We start from the raw sequence: 24,924 nt of genomic DNA, 5'->3' as shown, positions 1-24,924 counted from the left end.
GCAAGCTTTCCATAGACCATCCAAGGTGCGTGGGTGGTGATGTTGAAGACGTTGTTTCAACAGTCCAAATGTGCAAAAATCCATTGGACTGGCATCTGGACTTTTCACAGGAATGTCTTCAAACGGAATGATATGAATTCCTAATTCCTCTGCCATTTCCTGATAAAAACGGAGTGATGTTCTAGCGGTATGACTCGAAGCCTTGTCCATATGGATCATCACCTGGTTCGCATCCATTCCATACAATTGTGGGATGTGTCTCTGGAGTCTTGGAAGTATCTGGCATTCACCTTCACGTTTTTGTTCACCTTGTGTATCATCAACTTACCCTCATATCCGAATCCCGTCACAACCATAAAGCCATGAGGGAAACTTTTCCTGCACTGATGAACAAAGTTGCTGCGCCCTTGCCTAGGCTTGCCATACGTCTGGGATTAGCCCGGACAGTCCTGGTTTTTTAGTGCTGTCCGGGGTGATTTCCGGGATTGCAAAATGTCCAGGGTTTTGAGAATCTGAACATGAAAATAGCTACCAGTATTGAATATTCACTACCAGAATTTAAAACAAACAAGCCATTTCTGAAAAAAATCATGTCTAGTGAAAAGTGCAACTGAGTCAACTAACAGATAATGCATCCTAGAACAGAGAGGTTTCCTAAACATCAGAAAATGTATTATTCAATTAAACATTTAAAAATTAATTGATTGATTTTAGAAAATAATGTTAATATTTTTCTTGTACAATTTATAGTTTAATGTTCCAATAAAATATTAAGGCTTTTAAGTAATTTCAATTTATTTTTGTAAAAGAAAAAAATTAAATTCAGCAGTAACGAGTTGATCGCCAATATGTCCTGGGTTGGACCCAAAAAAATATGGTAAGCTTACCCTTCCCATCAATGTCACGGTATGTGATCGCCCGAATGTGACCACCAGCAGTGAGATGGACATATGATTCATCCATTGTGACAACTTTCTTCCATTTGGAACCTGCCAGGTATTTTTCATACAGTTTCCTGCAGTTCGTCTTACGTTCGGAATGTTCAGTAGAAGGTGGTGTACACGAGCCTTCCGCACACACTTCAACCTGAGGCGCTTGCGAATTGTTTTATTCACAGTTGACGGTGCGAGGTGAAATCTTTGGGCCATATCACGTTGAGTCGGGGGATTTTCTTGGCATGCCAATCGATGGATCCCTCTTAGCACTACGGGTGACATTTTGCTTGCAGCCCTTCTCCTGGTGGTTTTTGTGGGTGAATGTTTTGCAAGGAGAGCCTGTTGTGTGTAATGGGCCACAATAGCTTTCGCAGTAGTCACCCCGAGTGTTAACCCATTCTCCCGACACTGTTACACAATGCGTACATATGAAAACGTAGCATGGAAAAGGGCCATTACATAATCCTCCCAATACGGGTTGATTTTTGGCGCAATTTGATAACATTCACTACCATCACTCACACACCTACAAGGTCAGACACAAACTGCTCCCGCCAGTAGACCCATAGTTCCAGCATGATATGCCAGGTGGCAGCACCAAATCGAAAATGGTCGGATATAAAGTGAACAACCTCTATATATATATATATATATTTGTGTGTGTGTACAGTGTGATCCATGAGTATTACCATGCAAATTGTCCATCACCATGTTCGTGTACTTTATTTGACCCAATAAGAGCTTCAAGAATTAAAAGAAAATTCGAAACAAGCTGTTAACAACTTCTGCACCAGCATACATAAAAATCCATCGCTTAAAAACACATAGGGTGTAAGAGAAAAATTAATGAAAATAGTCATGGACAATGTGCCGAGCAATACTAGTGGATCCCACCGTACTATAATATGGGAGCATGGAAAATTCCTTTTTAGATCAGCACACATGAGTATCCTGCTTTTAATGAAAAAAATTCAATCTGAGCTCATTTGGAATTAAATGGACTGGAAAATCAGAAGATGGTAATATGAATACTACGATCAAAGATACATTTATTCATTTTAATGGAGGGTGCGATTTGAAGGAGGATGAATACGATCACCCTAGTCTTGAACCATCTCAATCTCTGGTTATGAATGACACATCCCAACCAGGTGGATGTGTACCATATCCATCTTGACAGGCCTGGCTATTAGTGGACTGTTGCGCTAAAGAGACAATTGTAAATTGTAAATGTATTTAGTTTCAGAAAATAATCTTCTGAAGCAGATTCATGTCTCATTTTGCAATCATCTATTCTGTAAAAAAGTGTATCCACCTGCACAAAGGGGAATTAGCCTGCAGGACTACTTCGTGAAACTTTATCTAATTCAATCGGTTCACACTCATTTTAAACAATTTTCATCTCCTTAAAAAGGTTTGCACCAAGAGCACAGATCATGTGAACTAACTAGAATCACAATGTAGCAGAATAAGTCAAGGACATTTTAAGGAAAGAAATTGTAGTTTATTAAAGCTTAAGGGGAATGAAAGAAACATAGGCAAATTGAAACATTGCCATTTTTCATCTCATTTTAGCACCTCTTAATTAATTGTAATGAAGATAAAATTTAGGAAAGGACAAATATTCCCAGGCTGGGACTCAAACCCACAGTTGTCAGTGCTCAAAGTGAGGGGAGATGTTTATATCCCCACAGCTAGCAAAATTTTCGAAAAGCATCCCCAGGTGTCTCATTTTCATGGTGTTAAACCATGGAAGCATCCCACCGGCCAATCCCAGGGCTCAATCAAACATCCCCCCAGTTAACATTTTCCACTTCAGGAGCTGAGTGAGGTCAAGCATGTTGTCAGTCACCAAGGTACAACTTCCAACTTCTTGTTGGAGATAATAAATAGCACGTTGCAATAACTTTTGCATTCATTCATTCATGAAATGGATAAGTATTCACTATTCAGACCTTTTTTAAATTTATTTTCAGATTGCTGGCAATGTCGTCACATATCTTCTAGTAGTTCTCCAGTTTCGCCCAGAAACATTTGTCAACAGCACATGTGAGCAATGTTCAACGTGAAGAATTTCCATCAACTTTTTGGTTGAACTGGTTAAATATCTCCAATCTTATTGTTCAGTCTATCTTGAGCCAGATTTGAGGTAATTACTAACTCCAAATGAGAAGATATGAAAGGTAATTCAACATAAATACAGATATATTCATGGCAAAAACTGGGAGAGATGAATTAAATACACAACACTAATGGCATAAAGAGAAAATTAAATATACTTGTGTTGTAGAACATCTTTCCATTATAATTGAATCATTTCTCCTTTTAAGGAGCTTATGTGTATCTTGAACCTATTCAGCCTCCTCTTGTCTAAGATTGTTTAAGATTGAAGTAACAGGCAACTCTTGTCACATGGAAATGAAGCTTCATACCGAAGCGATACAACAAGCTACTCATGTTGCTTTACAATTGCATGTTACTCAAACTTGGCTGTTTTATTGTGTCACCTTCCAATAAATGGTTTATCTCAACAAGTTTCATATGAAATCTAGAAAAGAGGCCAACCAGTTGGTGTATTCTGAACGTTTAATCTGGTTTACAAGTCTTATTTATTGTGTATATTTATTACATATTAATTTTATATAATAAAAATAAAACACTAATGTAGGCATGCAAGTAAAACAAAAACTAGTCTGACCTTCAAATTTTTTGGTAATTTCTATATATATGTAAAAAATGTTGGTTTACTGCCAGTAAACCAGGTAACATGGAAGAATATGTCACTGATCAGTGACCATCTTTGAAATATTTTGACTTCTAGTTTGACAGTATAACCTAAGGAACATTCCATTAATACATTTTATTCTTATTATTGGTATCTACTTTTATTTTTATTTTTACATTTATTGCTCTTTTCCATTATAATTTTGTCTTTCATGCGATATATTTTTGGTGATTTATCTATTTTTAAGATTCTTCACAGAATTATTTTTACACCATCTAATGTTCCACTTGTAGATAAGACTCCACACATTCTTGATAATGAAATCTAGAAGACAGTCAAAGCTTTCAAGATGTCACAGATTCAAGAACTGACATGAATTGCATTAGCCCTCAAAAGATTTTAATCTTCTCCAGAATTCATCTTCAGTTTGATGTCTGCAAATGAGAGTAACTGTTTCTGAAAGAAGATACAAGAGCCTAAAAGTGGCTTTGTATGGACATTTGTACATAATATCAAAGGACTAAGTGTAAATATAATTCTTGGAAGAAAATGGATAAATAACTGGAAGTACATAGCATGATATACAAAATGATATTGAAAAGAAGCAATAAATAAACAAACAAAAATAAAAGTACATACTACTAATAAGAGTCCCACACCATGGTGGTACGGTCTAAGGCATCATTCTTTGGGCTCCATCTACTGGAAATGTGCAGGTTCGATTCTCCTGAGGGAAACATAACAACTTTTCTCTGAGATTTCGGCCTGTGTGTGGGACCGGGGGCTACCTACCATTGTGAGGAAATTGAGGAGCTATAAATGAATAGCATATCTCAGTCATGGAAACCTACAACAACTGGAAATTCATCGTGCTGACCACACATCACCCTGTAACTGGTTGAATGATCTCCCACTTGTGGAGAGGTGTTGCTGTTGTGCCACGAGTTATTTTTAATACTAATAAGAATAAGAAATTGTAGATGAAACATTGTATCTAAAATATATATGTTTGACAGTTACGAGGAGTAAGGCAATTCATTCTAACATTTCTTAATCATAAAAAAGCAGACATATTTCTTTCAAACATACATGTTCAGGAAACACTGCTACTTGATGAGTAAGAAATATATACAATGCATAAAAGTAAAAAAAATAATATTTGTATTACAATTGTTTATTTACATTCCTTAATTTGTGATATAATTTTATACATTATTTACAGACAAAACAATGAGCACAATTATGGTATTTAAAGATTTTTACAGTATTTTTTTTGTTAGTTATTACCAAAGGCATATGACTTTTTAAAAGCAAACATTTTTAATTTCCCTAATTTCTTCTTTGCTGGTGCTTCTGTAAAATGCTTAAGTTGTTCTATGTCGAGGTCTTTCATCGTTGGAGTTGGTTTCTTTACACTTACAAGGCTTTCACGTGACAAAACCTTAGATTTTACACTGAACTTTGGTTCAGTGTGGGATATGTCACTGTATTTGTATTTTCCAGTTTCCTCATGGTCACTCTTTGAACTATCTTGTTTACTGATGGCATTAATGTCATGTTCTGAAGATATATTTACTAATTGATCTAAATTCTTTGTTTTGTTGTCTGGCTGAGAAGTTCCTCCTGGAGATGCAGAGTTATTTACCGATTGCTTCCTTTCAGTAATAACATTGCTTAGTTGACCATGTGATGTGCTTTCTACTTTGTCAGCAGAATGGCTTTCCTCAGTGTTCCCATTGACTGACTGAGCAACTTCAGTTTTAATTTCTTGGAGGTCTGAAGCCTGTAGATCCTTAGCACCTTCTTCATCTTCCTTTCCTTGATTTGTATTGTGTGTCAAACTCGTTTCTTCTGATTCTGTTGCAACAGTGGAAGAAATTTCATTTTCTTCAACATTCATAGAAATACCATCTTGTTCAGTTTTTGTCATTTCTTGAATCTTGTCCTGGATAGTTTCACAAACATCTTCGGGTTCAATGTTTTCTTCAGTCTCTTCATTATCAGAACTCTTTACATGTTCAGTCTCTTTCTTACTGTTGACTGGAGTATTATCTTCATTTGTAGATTCTTCAAAAACATCATCAGAAGCCATATCATCTTTCAAGTCAGGAACAGTCTCATTTCTTACATCCAATTCATGGCCATTACTTGATATAGACACATCATTAATTTGAATGGTACAATCAGATGTAGACTGATCAAGTTCTCTGCTTTCAATATTGTGGCTAACTTCACTGCTTCTGTCCTTGACATCTTCAGATACTATCTCATCCATAGAACTTGATTGGATTTCCTGACTAGTGATTGGCTGAACACTCATCTCATGACATAGCTCATGGTTTGGATTGTCATCCACATGATCTACCTCATTGATTGGTTTGTCAGCAATCCCATGGTCTGGCTCATTACTTGAAGTTATTTCAGGACTATTTATTTTAATACTTTCAGGTAACAGATTTGGAAGGATAACTTTAACATTACTCAAGTTTGCAGGATTCTCACAAGATTTGTCTTGGTGAAATCCATGCTGTAGTTCACTTGATGGAAAATTTTTCCCATTGTTAGAACTATTCACATTTTGTTTCTCTGATATTGCATCTGTTAATTCTAAATTATCTGACAAATTTGTTTCATTTCCAGCCATGCTTTGCTGGTTAGGTTGCTCAACAGTTTCAGTTTCCACTTTCAGCTCAGATTCTTCTAGATCGGAGCAATGTTCCGGAATGATATTGGAGTTGTCAGTACCAATTTCTGTTACTGAACTGTCAGTTTCAATTTTCAATTCATTCAGTGAAGTTTTCTCCACAATGGGGTCAACTTCTTGATTACTTTCACTACATACACAGTTTTCTTCGATTTCAGTACTTTCTATGGATTCTGGAGACTTTCCCAGATCATTTCCTTCATCTTCTGTATGACCTTGCTCAGTTCCAGCAGTTTCTTTCTCTACTGCATTTACTGTAAAATCAGTTCTTTCATCTAATTCTGAACTGACATTCTCATTTGTTTTATTGAATGGCATTGTCCCCCAATTGTCTTCACAATCCTCAATCTCATCTATATTCATGGTTGTGGAAGTTTCTATAGAATTTTGTGAAACACTTGAAAAAGAATCAACTTCTCTATGCAAACTGGGAAGTGTCTGTGTCTTTGTCTGCAATTTATCTTCTGTTTCACCCTCCTTTTGCAAACACATCTGAATGTCCGCAGTAGGTTCCATTATGCCATTCTCAACGTCATCTGGAATATGTTCCAGAAAGTAGTAGAAAATGTGATTCAGTTTTTGAGTCTCACTGTAAGTTTCAAGGGGATCTACAACAGTCTTCTGCGGCAGCTGTATGCAAGCTGGTCCAAACACAGTAGCTAGGTTTGTAGATGTCATTTTGTTCTTGTCACTGTTTTGTGCAACTCTAAAGAAAGAGAAATAATTTTTTTAAAAAAAGCTTGAATATTTATTAAGAATATTACATTGAAATATCCATAAAAATATGGTATACATCGAGGGAGATTTTACATAAACTGGATAAATGCAGTTACTTTTTTCTGGTGGTATGTAATGGTAACCCTTACCACCACAGTTCTATAGGCGGGCATAAAATAAATAACATTTTATTTTAATAAAATAAACTGTGTGTGTGTGTATGTATAATTACATGGATATATGATAATATATGAATATATCACACTATTTTGAGTTTGAGTTATGATTTTAAGTCCACTTTATGCACAGGAAGACCAATCGGGACTGGACCTACAGTTTAAAGTGGGATCTCAACCACTTGTGCATCCACCGGGTATTGAAAGCAGGACCACTTGATTACAAGATGATAACATTACCACCCAGTCAACACACTAACGTTGCCACAACGTTGTATGAATGTTGTATTTATGATGAATGTTGTATGTAGGGGAACAACGTTGTGATAACGTTGCCACAACGTTGTATTTATGATGAATGTTGTATGTAGGGGAACAACGTTGTGATAACGTTGCATCAACGTTGCAAAAAACATTCCACTGAATACGCTTTAGTTTGGATGATCACCACCATGAGCGCCACAAACGTCAGATCGGAGTGTTTTGTTTAATCTGAATTTGTGTGTGCACTGACCACCAAACCTTATATTTCCTACAGCGTACACTAGATGGCAGTGCGACTCAAATGCAAAACAAACATAACTTTTAGTAACACAAATAAGGATACTTTCGATTGTAATTAGTGAAAAAAGGTGTTTTATTATCCTTCGAAAGATGTGTGAATATTGAAGTTGTAAGGAAGATCAGAAAATGAAATGTGTTGAATACAAGTGAAACTCCCATGGTAAATATTTTTATTCCAGACTATATAATCAGGAGCTAAGTACTACAAAAAGAAACTGATTACCAGGTGTAGTTAGGGATTGGTTAATTCATCAAAATCTCCAGACTAACAATTGCCTATTTTGGTGGAGCAGGAAAAGTTTTTATAATATGTAAAGAGAAACTGTGACGTTACAAACATGAGTTTTTCCTGTTACGCATATGTACGTTGCAGCAACGTTGAAAAAAATGACCCTTAAACGTTGACACAACGTTTTCACAACGTTGTATCAACATACATTCAACGTTGTAACAACGTTAGGTATGTTAGGGGCTAACGTTGCCACAACGTTGTGGTAACATTACCTTGTTGACTTGGCAGTATGCCATCAGGGAGGCCCCACACTATTTCGAGTAGTTCTTATGATGGACACAATAATAAACCAAATAAAATTGCAGTACCAAACCAACTTGAAGAATATTGGAATCTTTCTTCCCATAATAAAGCACTGGCTCAATGTATTTTGAAATGTTAAATTGTCATCTCCATGATGTAAGGAAGAGGACAGTAAAACTGATAACTAAGGCCTGGATTTTCATGTAGCAAAACATGCAAAATATGTACATAAATATGTAGAATAAATCACTAAATTATGTAAGATATGTGCAAACATATTAAAATATGGACCAATATTTTTTCATTGTCTTTCACTATTTAATTCACTCTTGTGCTATTTTTTTAGATTCAAGTAAATTTCTCAGAAATCCCATCAGATCCCCTGCCTGAACTGCTGACCTGTAGTCAACGTTTTCAGAATCAGAAAGTATTATTTTCAAAATATGGCCTTGATTTTTTGGCGTTATTGTCATGGCTTAAAACAAAATTACATAAAAGTAAGGTGATGGATCTGTCATAATTATATAAAGATTACCTAATTTTTTTTAAAAAAAATCATATTTTCACTGTTTACATCACACAAACATATCTGCATTACTCAAAGGAAACTAGAGAATAGCACAAATACCACAAATAGAAAACATGTAATATCATTGTACCAATGCCAAAACCAGGAATGTGTGAAATCTTACTTTAGATAAAAACATTTTAATATTCAATCTCCTGGGAAAAACTAGGTTTTACATTTGGATAAATGTCGTCATTTGTAAAATATGTAACTACTTATTGGTGTTAATTAGGTCATAAGTTAGCATAGGAATGTTATCAACAAAAAGCAGCCGGCCCCCGTGGCAGAGTGGTTTGCACTTTGCACTATGATGCCAGGGGTCCTAGGTTCGAATCCTGACCTGGGCATGGATGTTTGTCAGTGTCCATTCATCAATTTCATCGTATCATCACTCATCCCCATCTTTGCAAATTAGCCAAAAGTGGCCCAAAAAGCGAAGTAAAATAAAGCAAATCAATCAATCAAAAAAAAAAGCAGTCTGAAACTTCTCTGGCTGATCAAAATTTGCACATTTGTGTTTCTGGCATTGGTGCGAAGATATGTTACCAAGATATGTGTCCCAAGCAAAGTATGAGTCAACAACGTATGCACATTTGCAAGAGACCCTAAAGCACCTCGTGAAGAAGATGTTTTGGGGATGTTTCACCAATGAAGGATTGGGCTCCTTAGTATAATTAGTATCAACCAATGGCATGATGAAAAGTGACCAGTACATTGAAATGCTGAAAAGGAGTGTTGTTTCTGAGCTACAGAAAAGGTTTCCGGATGGTGACAGAATTTTTCAAGAAGATTCGGTTCCATGCCACACTTCGAAGGAAGTCAAGAAGTCATGAAATTCTTCAGTGATAATATTAGTGTGCTAAAGTAGCCAGGGAACTCCCCTGACATTAGAAAATATGTAGCTATTTGGATAATGAGACTCACAAAACTTGACTGTCTCTAACTCATGCATGGTTTCATGATGATGAAGCTATGCCAAATCGTGTAATGCTAATATGTCCATTTTCTGTTTTATAAGTTGCTATTAACTCTTTCGCTGTGGTCGTTGCATTTATGCACAGCACACCAGGTGCCTTGCTCCGTGGATGTCACATTATTGCGAGTTCATACTTCCATTCGCTGCGGGTGTCGCATTTCTGAAGTACGTCACTTTTAGTAGCCTTCTGACATCTGTTGATAGTATTTGGAACTATTTGAACTTGTAGTTTTGTTTTTATCCATATGATGTCGCTAATTACGCCTCTGTTTAGAATTCTTTGACATACGAGCGTTGAGTGCTCTGACATGTCAGTTTCAAATGCATATTCAAATGTAATCAACATGGCTTCGTCAAATCGTCAACACTTGTCTGTTAATGATGTTACTCAACTGTTATTTGCTGACTCAGAATCAGAAGGTGAATTAAGTTGTGACGATAATAGCGACAGTTTTTATGAGACTTCAAGTGGTGACAGTGATTGTGTAGTGTCTGATGAAGAATTTGTACCGCCGTCCGTAATATCATGGAGCAGAGTGCAAAACAGAATTGATCTAGGTGCGGGAATTTCAAAATTTTTCAAAATATCATACCCCCAGGGACTACAGAATGGTTTGCCAGTGCAGGGAATGACTTTTGTAAGTTCTCTATAACATATTTTGCATTGTAATTTTGTAAAATTATTCTTTCTAAAAAAATGTTGTTTTTTTTTTCAAAATTTCAAAATTTTTCAAAATATCATACCGCCAGGGACTACAGAATGGTTTTCCAGTGCAAGGAATGACTTTTGTAAGTTCTCTATAACATATTTTGCTATGTAATTGTACAAAATTATTGTTTCTAAAAAAATGTTTGTAAAATTATTGTTTCTAAAAGATTTTTTTTTCAAAATTTAAAGATTTTTCAAAATATCATACCACCAGGGACTACAGAATGGTTTTCCAGTACAAGGAATGACTTTTGTTAAGTTCTCTCTCATATATAATGCAATGTAATTGTGAAAACTATTTGTTTATAAAAGAAAATATTTTTTCAAATTTAATTATGCAGCCAAGGGATATTGTGTACCAGAGAATTCCGCAGCGAAAGAGTTAAGAAAGATTACAGGTATGTAATTCATTGTTTTTGAATGATGCAATTGAAGTGCATAAGTACAAAAATATATAAAATGGGTAGTTTTTGTCATCTTCCAATTAATTCGCACAGAACTATACTTGTGGACTCCTGGTGGTATCCTCATGTTCTCCTCCTGAGAAACATTGTTTACACCTTTTATAGTGCTCTTGTGAGTTGGGTAATGTCTAGAATTGATTATGGGTAAGGCTGGTAATACGGTATTATATTACATCACATTATTACACTTTCTTCCTTCATCACTGCTGTCACACTGGAACAAGGCAATGATGGTGGAAATCTATTTTGACACCATCCTGTATCACCCATACAAAAAGATGTCATTTAAACCTAAAGCATTAAATAATACACCACTTACTTTCTGAGATGATGAAGAAGGTATATTATGGTGTCCTTGTTCTCCTGTGGCATGTTTTGAAATATCTCTCTCATTTTCTGATGGTCTGGTGCATCAATATCATAAATGCGATACAAATTTGCAGCAGCTTCATAAGGAAAGAGTGGCTCTGGAAGATCCTTCAGATATTGCTTCAGGATGCTACAGATGAGGTAAATGTCCTTGTCCTTGAAGCAGCAGCCTTCTGCAATGAGCAAGTTTCAGTAAATACGGTAGGAATAGATATTTATTGTGTGTGTTGAATTGTTTCAAGTTCAGTTCATATGGACTGAAAATAATGATGTTTTTCATCAGTTGTGCATTAAAATTAATACAGTGCTATAATTATTAAAACATATGTACTGAATTTCTGTGTAAGCTTAATGATCTGTACACACATGTATTTTTGTTATTCGGCATCACCTTTCTGTTCCTCTACGCTAATAGCAACGTTGAGGATGAATGGTGATTGAAAGAAATTGGTGAAGGAACACCTGTGACCAGCGTTTGGATTGTATCCATAATATTGTATCTACAGAGGAACATCCATGGCTAGTCTTTGGATTGTACCCACAGAGGAATACCCATGGCTATGTCTGAATTGTATCTATGGTATTATATCCACAGAGGAACACCCATGGTCAGCACCTGAATGTATCCATGGTATTATATCCATGGATTTGAATAAGAATTACTAGAAAATCTTTAACCAGTTTACTTCAAGCAGAACTCTTTCAGAACATGTGTTTGCATTTCTTTTTCCTTTCATTGCATTATGTTATTGCCAGTAATGTGCTATCTTGAGCTATTTTAATGCTTCTGTGGTTTGTTGTTTTTTCATGATTTTAAACAGGTATGAGTATGTGGAGTCTTCTCAAATTTGAAGAAGTGCGCTAATGATTAGCATGTGGTCCCAAATGAGATTCTATCACTACAACCATTCATTAAACTTCTTGGTTTAATTTTATTAGACTCCATGTACTGTGTTAATACAAAGGACTGAAAACATCTGGCATCATGACCTATGTTGCCCTAAAGAAGTCTTAAGAAATTCCCTCTTCCGTTCAGAATATGTTTATGATTGTCCATATGGTAGAAAGAGTTTTTGAGTCTTGTCCTTTGGCCACCCGTTCTTTAAGCAACCTGTCCTTATGCTAAACAATATTTCTGACACTTGTCCTTTGGTGATCCGTTCTATTAGCAACCTGTCCTGATGCTAAACAATATTTCTGACACTTGTCCTATGGTGATCCGTTCTTTTAGTGACCTGTGATTGTAACTTCCATATTTTTTGAGACTTGTCTTTTGCTGACACATTCTTGTAGCAGCTCGTCCTACGGCGACTCATTGTTTTAATGGTCTGTCCTACGGCGACTCATTGTTTTAACGGTCTGTCCTATGGCGACCATTCTTTTAACGGTCTGTCGTGCGGCGACCGTTCTTTTAACGGTCTGTCGTACGGCTACCGTTCTTTTAACAGTATGTCATACGGCGACCGTACTTTTAATGGTTTGTCGTACAGCGACCGTTCTTTTAACGGTCTGTCGTACGCAGACCGTTCTTTTAACGGTCTGTCATACGGCGACCGTTATTTTAACGGTCTGTCATACGGCGACCGTTCTTTTAACGGTCTGTCATATGGCGACCATTCTTTTAACCTTCTGTCCTACAGCGACTGTTGTTTTAACGGTCTGTCCTATGGCCTGTCTTTCGTTGGCTCAGTTTTTTTGCGACCTGCCGCTACACTGTTTTCTTGAAACTTTTCCTCTGGGGACCCATTCTCTTAGCGACCTATCCTCATGCTGCCCGGTCTTTTGGCAGCCTTTCTGTATGCTACAAAGTATTTTTGAGATTTGTCCTTTGGCGACCCGTTCTTTTAGCGATCTTTCCATATGCTACCCAGTCTTTTTTCAACCTGTCCATATGCTACTCATTGTTTTTGAGACTTGACCTTTGGTGACCAGTTTTTTTTTAGCAACATGTGCTTATGTTACAAGCTATTTTTACGACCTCTCCATATGGTATACCCAATGGCGAAAGAAATAATAGGCAAATTGTCCATCACTATTTTCATTCAGTCAGTTTTCGAGAATGTGAGGGCAACATCTGCTATGTATGAACATAAATTCATTCCTTAAAACAAGAAAGGGTGTGTTATAAAGCGCAATGAAAATGGTAATGGACAATTTGCCTTTCATTTTCTTTGCCGTTGACTACAATTTGTTTTTGAGATTTGTCCTTTAATGACCCGTTCTTTTAGTGACCTTTGCATATGCTACACAGTATTTTTGAGATTTGTCCTGTGGCGACCCGTTCTTTTAGCGATCTCTCCATCTGCTACCCAGTCTTTTTACAACCTGTCCATATGCTATTCATTGTTTTTGAGACTTGTCCTTTGGCGACCCATTTTTTTAGTAACATGACCTTATGCTGCAGACTATTTTTACGACCTGTCCATATAGTTCAAAGTGTTTTTGAGACTTGTACTTTGGCCACCCGTTCTTTTAGCGACCTGCCCACATGCTGCCCAGTCTTTTTACAAACTGTCCATATGGCAAAAAGAATTTCTCAGACTTGTCCTTTGGCAACCCGTTCTTTTAGCAATCTCTCCATATGCTACCCAGTCTCTTTTTCTACATGTCCAAATACTATTCATTGATTTTGAAACTTGTCGTTTGGCGACCCGTTCTTTTAGCATCGTGTGCTTATGGTACTGACTAGTTTTACGACCTGTCCATGTGGTACAAAGTGTTTTCGAGACTTGTCTTTTGGCAACCCATTTTTTTTAGCAATCTTTCCATATGCTACCCAGTCTTTTTACAACCTGTCCATATGCTATTCTTTGTTTTTGAGATTTGTCCTTTGGCGACCAGCTTTATTAGCAACATGTCCTTATGCTACAAGCTATTTTTGTGACCTGCCCATATGGTACAAAGTATTTTTGAGACTTGTCCTTTGGTGACTCGTTCTTTTATCAAGTTGTCCATATCGTACAAAATATTTTTGAGACTTGTCCTTTGGTGACCCGTTTTTTAGCGATCTTTCCATATGCTAACCAGTCTTTTTACAACCTGTCCATATGCTATTCTTTGTTTTTGAGATTTGTCCTTTGGCAACCAGTTTTATTAGCAACATGTCCTTATGTTACAAGCTATTTTTACGACATGTCCATATGGTATACCCAATGGCGAAATAGGCAAATTGTCCATCACTATTTTCATTCAGTTCATTTTCCAGAATGTGATGATCATGAAAAACATCATCAGGCAGAGGGCGACATCTGCTATGTATGAACATAAATTCATTCCTTAAAACAAGAAAGGGTGTGGTATAAAGCGCAAAGAAAATGGTAATGGACAATTTGCGTTTCATTTTCTTTGCCGTTGACTGTACAATTTGTTTTTGAGACTTGTACTTTGGCGATCCGTTCTTTAAGCGACCTGTCATTATGCTATCCAGTCTTTTTACGAACTGTCCATATGGTACAATGTATTTTTGAGACTTGTCCTTTGGCAACCCGTTGTTTTAGCAACGTGTCCTTATGCTTCCGACTATTTTTAAGACTTGTCTTTATGCTACCTGTTATTTTAGCAAAGTGTGCTTATGCTACCAACTAGTTTTACGACGTGTCTATGTGGTACAAAGTGTTTTCGAGACTTGTCCTTTGGCGACACGTTATTTTAGCAATGTCTCCATATGCTACCTAGTCTTTTTTCAACCTGTCCATATGCTATTCTTTGTTTCTGAGATTTGTCCTTTGGCGACCAGATTTATTAGCAACATGTCCTTATGCTACAAGCTATTTTTGTGACCTGCCCATATGGTACAAAGTATTTTTGAGACTTGTCCTTTGGTGACCCGTTCTTTTATCGATTTGTCCATATCGTACAAAATATTTTTGAGACTTGTCCTTTGGTGACCCGTTGTTTTAGCAAGTGTCCTTATGCTACCTGGTATATTTGTGGCCTTTCCGTATTCTGCGTAGTCTTTATAAGACTTGTTCTTTGGCAAACCGTTCTTTTACTCATCTGTCCATATGGTACAATGTGTTTTTGAGACTTGTACTTTAGTAACTCAGTTTTTTAGCAATGTGTCTTTATGCTACAGACTTTTTTTTACGATTGGCCATATGGTAGAAAGTGTTTGTGAGATTTGTCCTTTGGCCAGTCATTCTTTTAGCGACCTGTCGCTATGCTACCCAGTCTTTTTCAAGCTGTCCATATGGTACAAAGTGTTTTTGAGACTTGTTCTTTGTCACCCGTTCTTTTAGCGATCTCTCCATATGCTACCCAGGCTTTTTTCAACCTGTCGATATACTATTCATTGTTTCCGAGACTTGTCCTTTAGCGACCCGTTCTTTTAGCAACATGTTCTTATGGTACAGACTATTTTTATGACCTGTCCATATGGTACAAAGTGTTTATGAGACTTGTACTCTGGCTACCTGTTCTTTAAGTGACCTGTGATGGTGACTTCCATATTTTTTGAGACTTGGTCTTTGGCGACCTATTCTTTAGCGACCTGCCCTTATGCTACACAGTCTTTTTTCAACCTGTCCATATGCTACTCATTGTTTTTGTGTCTTGTCCTTTGGCCACCCATTCTTTAAGCAACCTGTCCTTGTTCACGTAGTTCGTTGAGTGTAGTTGGTTTTGTCGATACATGTCATCCTTGATGGTCCCCCACAGGTAGAAGTTCAGTGATGTCAAATCAGGGAACCAAGGAGGGTACTCAATAGCATCGCGTCGACCTATCCACCATCCGGGGAGAGTGTCATCCAGGTATGACCTGACATCGCGATGGTAAAACATTTCATCGCCAAACATGGTTCAGATGGCAGGCAAAATTCTTGACTGAAGCATTTCAAGATACACCTCACCGGTTACGGTACCCTCGAAGAAGAAGGGACCAATCAAACCACGCGATGACAAACCACACCACATGTTAAGCCACGGTAGATTCACTGCCTCCTCCACATAAACGTGAGGATCGATGGGCAACCAGTAGACACAATTGTGACAGTTCACAGTACCGTTAAGTTTGAATTGCACCTCGTCAGACCACAGAACTGTCCCTGCAAATTCTCTATCCTCGCGAACCATGTGCTCAAACCATTCTCAGTATTCGACCCTATGATCCAGATCATCCTCGTTGATCACGTGTAGCAGTCTTGGAATGTACACTTTCCACTGTGCAACCTTCAGAATGCGTCTTACGCTAGACTGGCTGGCAAATTGCCAGCACCACCTACCCGCGACAAACTAAACAGTTACACTACACATCCACATGAGATTAGTACGTGTAAGTCTGTTTGTTTCGAAATCATTGCCTTACAAACAGTGAATACATTTTTTTGGACGCCTCTGTATATTGTACACAGTTTTTATAAGACTTGTTCCTTGGCGACCCTTTCTTTTACTGATCTGTCCATATGGTACAATGTGTTTTTGAGACTTGTACTTTAGTAACCCGGTTTCTTAGCAATGTGTCTTTATGCTACACTTTTTTTTACAATTGGCCATATGGTAGAAAGTGCTTTTGAGACTTGTCCTTTGGACAGTCGTTCTTTTAGCAATCTGTCGCTATGCTACCCAGTCTTTTTACAACCTGTCCATATGGTACAAAGTGTTTTTGAGACTTGTTCTTTGGCCACACGTTCTTTTCGCGACCTGCCCACATGCTATCCAGTTGTTTTACAAACTGTCGACATGGTAAAAAGTATTTTTGAGACTTGTCCTTTGGCAACCCGTTGTTTTAGCAAAGTGTGCTTATGCTACCGACTAGTTTTATGACTGTATATGTGGTACAAAGTGTTTTTGAGACTTGTACTTTGGCCACCCGTTCTTTTAGCAACCTGTCCACATTCCAGCCAGTCTTTTCACGAACTGTCCATATGGCACAAAGTATTTTTGAGACTTGTCCTTTGGCGACCCGTTCTTTTAGCAATCTCTCCATATGCTACCCAGTCTCTTTTCTACCTGTCCAAATGCTATTCATTGTTTTTGAGAGTTGTCCTTTGGCGACCAGTTCTTTTAGCAACGTGTGCTTATGCTACTGACTAGCTTTACGACCTGCCATGTGGTACAAAGTGTTTGTGAGACTTGTCCTTCGGCGACCCGTTCTTTTACCAACCTGTTCTTCTGCGATGCAGTCTTTTTGCAGCTTTTCCATATGCTACACAATGTTTTTGAGACTTGTTCTTTGGTTACCCATTCTTTTAGCGACCTGTCTCTATGCTGCCCAGTCTTTTTGCAGGCTTTCCATATGCTACGCAGTATTTTTGAGATTTATCATTTGGCGTTGTGTTCTTTTAGCAACATGTCCTTATGCCACAGACTATTTTTACAACATGTCCATATGGTACGAAGTGTTTTTGAGACTTGTCCTTTGGCAACCCTTTCATTTAGCGATCTCTCCATATGCTATCCAGTCTCTTTTCAACCTTTCCATATGCTATTCATTGTTTTTGAGATTTGTCCTTTGGCGACCCGTACTTTTAGCAACATGTCGTTATGCTACAGACTATTTTTGCGACCTGTCCATATGGTACAAAGTGTTTGCGAGACTTGTCCTTCTGCAACCCAGTCTCTTTGCGGCCTTTCTATATGCTACACAGTATTTTTGAGATTTGTCTTTCTTCAACTTGTCCATATGCTACTCATTGTTTTTGAGATTTGTCCTTTGGCGACCAGTGGTTTTTTTTGCAACATGTTCTTATGCTACAAGCTAGTTTTACGACCTCCCCATATGGTACATAGTGTTTTAGAGACTTGTTCAATGGCGACCCGTTCCTTTACCGATCTTTCCATATGGTACAATGTGTTTTTGAGACTTGTCCTTTAGAAACCCCGTCTTTTAGCAATGTGTCTTTATGCTACAGACTATTTTTATGTTGTCCATATGGTAAAAAGTGTTATTGAGACTTATCCTAGCGCCAGTTGTTCTTTTAGCGATCTGTCCCTATTCTACCCAGTCTTTTTACAACCTGTCCATATGGTACAAAGTGTTTTTTAGACTTGTTGTTCGGAAACCTGAACTTTTAACAAGGTGTCTTTATGCTACAGACTATGTTTACGATTGTCCATATGGTAGAAAGTGTTTTTGAGTCTTGTCCTTTGGCCACCCACTCTTTAAGCGACCTGTCCTTATGCTAAACAATATTTCTGACACTTGTCCTTTGGTGATCCGTTCTATTAGCAACCTATCCTTATGCTAAACAATATTTCTGACACTTGTCCTTTGGTGATCCGTTCTTTTAGCGACCTGTGATTGTAACTTCAATATTTTTTTGAGACTTGGTCTTTGGCGACCCGTTCTTTAGCGACCTGCCCTTATGCTACACAGTCTTTTTGAGACTTGTCTTTTGCTGACACATTCTTGTAGCAGCTCAACCTATGGTGACTTATTGTTTTAATGGTCTGTCCTACGGCGACTCATTCTTTTAACTGTCTGTTCTACGGCGACCGTTCTTTTAACGGTGTGTCGTATGTCGACCGTTCTTTTAACGGTGTGTCGTACTGCGACCGTTCTTTTAACGGTCTGTCGTACGGCGACCGTTCTTTTAACGGTCTGTCGTACGGCGACCGTTCTTTTAACGGTCTGTCGTACGGCGACCGTTCTTTTAATGGTCTGTCGTACGGCGACCGTTCTTTTAACGGTCTGTCGTACGGCGACCATTCTTTTAACGGTCTGTCCTATGGCGACCATTCTTTTAACCGTCTGTCCTACGGCGACTGTTGTTTTAACGGTCTGTCCTATGGCCTGTCTTTCGTTGGCTCAGTTTTTTTGCGACCTGCCGCTACACTGTTTTCTTAAAACTTTTCCTCTGGGGACCCATTCTCTTAGCGACCTATCCTCATGCTGCCCGGTCTTTTGGTGGCCTTTCCATATGCTACACAGTATTTTTGAGATTTGTCCTTTGGCAACCCGTTCTTTTAGCAATCTCTCCATATGCTACCCAGTCTTTTTTCAACCTGTCCATATGCTACTCATTGTTTTTGAGACTTGACCTTTGGTGACCAGTTTTTTTTTTTAGCAACATGTGCTTATGTTACAAGCTATTTTTACGACCTCTCCATATGGTATACCCAATGGCGAAAGAAATAATAGGCAAATTGTCCATCACTATTTTCATTCAGTCAGTTTTCGAGAATGTGATGATCATGAAAAACATTAGGCAGAGGGCAACATATTAATTGTTTTTATTTTGTTTATGACTGGGCCAGTTGGACTATATAACACTCCCTTCCTCCCGGTATGCTATTGTACAAAACATCGCTTGCCTCCTTCGTAAAACCATGCTTCGCTACTGCCTGCAACAATTATTATTATTATTATAATTATTGATATTTTGAAATAAATATGCATCCAGGTGCGAGATAAGATTTTGACTTACTTTGCCTACTAATTGTAGCGATTCAAATCTCACAGAACTTTGCTCTACTGGCATAAATGGTATAAGAAGGGAAAAGAAAGAAAAGAGAAGTTAGCAGCAGTGAAATTCTCCTTCCTTTTCAGTGACTAAGGAATGAATGAATGCCAGTGCATTGCTGTAACTCAACTCCAATATTATCAAAAGTAACTGAAGAAGCAAATACATTTCTCATTGCCAAATGTAAACATTGTGGTTCTGGTGTGTTTGTGTTTGTCTTGTGTAGTAGCTGTGGTGTGCTTGTATGTGGGTTTGTCTTGTGTAGTAGGTGTGCTGTCTAGTGTGGTTGGGATTGTCTTGTGTAGTAGTTGTGCTGTCTAGTGTGTTTGTGTTTATTTTATGTAGTAGTTATGCTGTCTAATGTATTTCTGTTTGTCTTGTGTAGTATCGGTGATGTGTATGTATGTGTCTTGTGTTGTAGTTGTGCTGTCTAGTATGTTTGTGTAGTAGTTGTGCTGTCTAGTATGTTTGTTTTGTCTTGCGAAGTAGTTGTGCTGTCTAATTTGTTTTTGTTTGTCTTGTGTAGTAGTTGTGGTGTGTAATTTGTTTATGTTTATATTGTGTAGTAGTTGTGGTGTGTTTGAATTTATATTGTGTTATAGTTGTGATGTGTTTGTGTAGTAGTTGTGCTGTCTAATGTGTTTGTGTTCGTCTTGTAGTAATTGTGCTGTCTAATGTGTTTGTGTTTGTCTTGTGTAGTAGTTCCTCCATTCATATTGGGGGTTAGGCGTAGAGCTGACAACTCTGCACTGTCAAAAAAAAGTCAAGAAACAGCAATATAAGGCCATGGATGTTCCCAAGGTAAAATATTCCGGAGGTAAAATAGTCCCCCATTCGGATCTCCAGGTGGGGACTACTTTGGGAGGTCCCTGGACTAAGGATAAGATCTACGTTAGGAATAAGGATATTAAATTAGGCACCTGGAATGTTCTGAGCCTTTACCGGCCTGGGGCATTTCAGTGTACTGTTAATGAGATAGTTAAGTATAAATTAGATGTAGTAGCTGTCCAGGAAGTTAGGTGGCCAGGAGAAGGGAATTGTAAAACTAAAAATTATACTTTTTTCTATGGTGGTACTGAAAATCATAATTTTGGAACAGGCTTTTTCATAAATAATAGAATTATCTCGGCTCTTAAAACAGTAGAATTTGTTAATGATAGGATGTCATATGCAGTTTTACAGGGTAGGTGGTGTAAAATTATTTTAATAAACATACATGCACCAACGGAAGATAAAGATGATAATACTAAAGATGATTTTTATACAGAGTTAGAACAGGTCTTTGATAAATTTTCTCAGTATGATATGAAAATTCTGTTAGGTGACTTGCACAGATTGGCAAAGAAGAGACATTTAAACCCACGATTGGTAAAGAAAGTCTTCATGAATTAAGTAATGATATGGTATAAGATTGATTACTTTTGCAACCTCAAAGAATTTAATTGTGAAAAGTACCACTTTTAAACATAAAGATATCCATAAATATACCTGGTCTTCTCCAGATGGTAAAACTCATAATCAGATAGATCATATTCTCATTGATAAGAGAAGGCATACTAGTATAATTGACGTTCGTACACATAGAGGTGCTGACTGTGCCAGTGACCATTATTTAGTAATTGCTAAATTAAGAGAAAGACTCTCAGTGATAAATCATAAGCAACAAAATCTAAAAGTTCTAAAATTTGATACAGGAAAGTTTACTGATGAAAGAATTAAGAAAGATTACCAAATTAAACTGTCAAATAGATTTGATGTTTTGCAGGATTTAAATGATGATGAAAATGTAAATGAAACAGACATAAATAAGAATTGGGAGCACATACGTAATGCAATAGAATAAACAGCTAAAGAAAGTATAGGATACCATAAACCGAGAAAAAGTAAGCCATGGTTTGATAATGAATGTCATAATCTAGTAGAAATAAGAAATCAGGCTAGACTTAGGTGGTTAAATAACTCTGATGATACTAATCTAAACAATTATAATAGAATAAAGTGAGAAGTTAACCGCACATTTAGAAGTAAAAAAAGAGATTACTTGAAAAGCAAAATTAATTAAATTGAAACAAACAGCAAAAATAAAAATATCAGAGATTTATATAAAGGTGTAAATGAGTTTAGAAAGGGGTGGCAACCTAAAGTAAACTTGATAAAAGAAGGTGATTTTCTAGCTGACCCAAGCGATATTCTAAATAGATGGAAGAACTACTTTAATGACATTTTAAATGTCCATGTAGGAGATATATCAGAAGTAAATGAAGTCCACACAGCAAAACCTTTAGTTCCAGAACCTAACTTGACTGAAGTTAAGGACGCTATTAAAAGGCTAAAGAATAACAAAGCACCTGGCATTGATTTAATACCAGCTGAGTTAATTAAATATGGTGAAAATTCATTAATATATCAAATTCAAAATTAATTTGTTTAATATGGAATAAAGAAGAAATCCCTCAAAAGTGGAAAGAATCCATAATTGTTCCTGTGTTTAAAAAAGGTGATAAAATGAACTGCAATAATTACCGTGGAATTTCTCTACTCTCAACAACATATAAAATATTATCTAACATTCTTTTAACAAGACTAACCTCATATGCTAATGAAATTATAGGTGATTATCAATGTGGATTTAAACGTAACAGATCAACTACAGATCAAATTTTTCACATCAGACAGACACTTGAAAAAAAGTGGGAATATAATCAAAATGTCCATCAGCTATTCATTGATTTCAAAAAAGCATATGATTCGGTCAAAAGAGATAAATTATATAATAATAATAATAATAATAATAATAATAATAATAATAATAATAATAAAATCGCCTTTATTGGAGCGGGCGTGTTTCGGCCTCTAGGGCCGTTCTTACAACAGACCCTTGTCTGGGAGATTAATACAATGGACTACAGAGTATATATTAGTAGAGTTTGGAATACCTAAGAAGCTTGTTAGTATGATAAAAATATGCACTAGTGAAACAGAAAGTAAAATTCGTGCGGGTATTAATATGTCTGACAAATTTACAATTCATGATGGGTTAAAACAAGGAGATGCATTATTTCCATTGCTCTTTAATTTTGCCTTAGAATATGCTGTTAGGAAGGTAAAAGAAACTAAAGAAGGACTAAAATTAAATGGTGTGACTCAGTTGTTAGCATACGCAGATGATGTAGACTTGCTGGGGGATGATGTGAATACAATTAAGAATAATGCTAAAATATTTTTCAAAACTCCTAAAGAGATAGGTTTGGAAGTTAACAAAGAGAAAACTAAATATATGCTTACAGGCCGAAACCAAGTGTTAGGTAATAATCAAAATCTAATTATTGATGACAACTCGTTTGAACCAGTTTCCAAATTCAAATACTTAGGAGTAATATTAACAAATGAAAATTATATTAAAGAGGAAATAAAAAGTAGGCTTAATTCAGGAAATGCATGTTACTACTCTCTTCATAAACTTTTGTCTTCTCGTTTAATATCTAAGAAACTAAAAGTTAAAATATACAAAACAGTAATTTTGCCTGTAGTATTATATGGATGTGAAACTTGGTCCCTTACATTGAAAGAGGAACATAAATTGAGAGTATTTGAAAATAAGATCCTTAGGAAAATATTTGGACCTAAAAGGGATGAGGAGACAAGTGAGTGGAGAAGGTTACATAATTTAGAACTACATAATTTGTATTCATGTCCAGATATTATTAGAATAATTAAATCAAGAAGACTTAGATGGGCAGGCGATGTGGCACGAATGGGAGAGGAAAGAGGAGTTTACAGGATTCTTGTTGGGATACCTGATGGTAAGAGACCTGTAGGAAGGCCAAGGCAAAGATGGAGGGACAACGTTGAGATGGACCTAAGGGAAATCGGTAGGGATGGAAAAGAGTATATAGAACTTGCTCAAGATAGGGAAAGATGGAAGGCCTGTGTTGCTTCAGCCATGAACCTTCAGGTTTAAGAAGGCTAGGGAGTTAGTTAGTTAGTTAGTTCAGAATATGTTCTAATTCATACTGTCATCTTGGATAAAGGATTAGGCTTTCTACTCATTTTTCCAACACAAATTACCTGACTTCTCCAGGTTTTCCAGGTATTTTCAAATAAATTTTCAAACCTTTCTCTAATGTTTTTTAACTTACTTTAACTCTATTTTGAATGGAAGTATAGCTCTTGTTATAAGAAACATTATATTTTAAAGTATTTTTCCATTATGTACAAACACCTGTTGCATCAAGTTAGTGTTTTAAAATATGTGTGAATAATCCATATTATATAGTAAACCGCTATAGCAGAAAGGATGTAAATTTCGAGTGAGTGAGGTGTACAGACTTCAGCTGCATGGTGGAGTTAATGTGCATATAACACTAAAATATTTCACTGTGGTGGTGTGACCACCATCTTTGTCCAAGAATTTATCCAGAATGTCCCATCTGGAGAGGGCGTAAGTTCAAATTAGGGGGTATAACAACCAAAGATAGTGCATTTGGTAAACATTTTAGGTGGGTGTTAAGGGTGTGTTGATAAATCACTAATCTTTGTCTACCAAGTATGCTAGCACCGTCACGGGGCTGAAGTCTGTAAACCTCCATTCACTCGAAACTTACATCCTTTTTGCTTATATTACAACAAACTGCTCAGAGATATATAAAATTAACCTCATGTACATAATGGTTTACTTTTCTGACATTTCAATTGGATCACCCTGTACAATACAGTTGATTAACTTAGTGTGAAACTTATGGTAATTTACTTAGAATATATTATCCATAAAATAAGAGGAAATACCTTTCTCAGAAATTGTTTTGAGATCATTGTGTTCAACATGCGAACATGAGACCCTGTATATGCCTTCTTCATTTAATCCACGTGATTCTACCTCATTGACACAGCAACATATCAAATAAGGAATTGGAGGATTCCAGCCCCTGCAAAGAGAAACACAAATATAAGATTCAAAGTGACTTTCAGGTAAAATACATCTAGTGATGACAATGTTATCAGTAGTTATGCTTGTATGCTAGAATCTGAGAAGCGGATAATTTTAAAATGGCAACCTTTAGGGCACATGTTTACAGCGAAGAGA

The 24,924-nt window shown here is 36.8% G+C and overlaps 2 protein-coding genes across 2 annotated transcripts in view; one reads left to right on the top strand and one right to left on the bottom strand.

Annotated features, from left to right (window-relative positions):
- Positions 1-3,151, top strand: part of LOC145988266 (gustatory and odorant receptor 22-like) — a 29,884-nt gene extending 26,733 nt beyond the window's left edge. Inside the window, exon 4 of the mRNA XM_083123132.1 lies at positions 2,912-3,151. Coding sequence (XP_082979258.1) covers positions 2,912-3,004 — 93 coding nt within the window. The 3' untranslated portion in view covers positions 3,005-3,151. The remainder of the gene's footprint in view (positions 1-2,911) is intronic.
- Positions 3,152-4,936: 1,785 nt separating this feature from the next.
- The window catches only part of LOC145987960 (uncharacterized), a 120,577-nt gene continuing 100,589 nt past the window's right edge, over positions 4,937-24,924 (bottom strand). Inside the window, exons 13-15 of the mRNA XM_083122802.1 lie at positions 24,627-24,766; positions 11,393-11,615; positions 4,937-7,070 (exon numbers count right to left, since the gene is read on the bottom strand). Of these exons, the coding sequence (XP_082978928.1) occupies positions 4,937-7,070; positions 11,393-11,615; positions 24,627-24,766 (2,497 nt within the window). The remainder of the gene's footprint in view (positions 7,071-11,392; positions 11,616-24,626; positions 24,767-24,924) is intronic.

The sequence above is a fragment of the Lepisma saccharinum genome, chromosome 5 (genome assembly GCF_977018435.1).
Source record: "Lepisma saccharinum chromosome 5, izLepSacc3.1, whole genome shotgun sequence".
Lineage (NCBI taxonomy): Eukaryota > Metazoa > Arthropoda > Insecta > Zygentoma > Lepismatidae > Lepisma > Lepisma saccharinum.
This window is presented reverse-complemented; position numbering and strand designations above follow the sequence as displayed.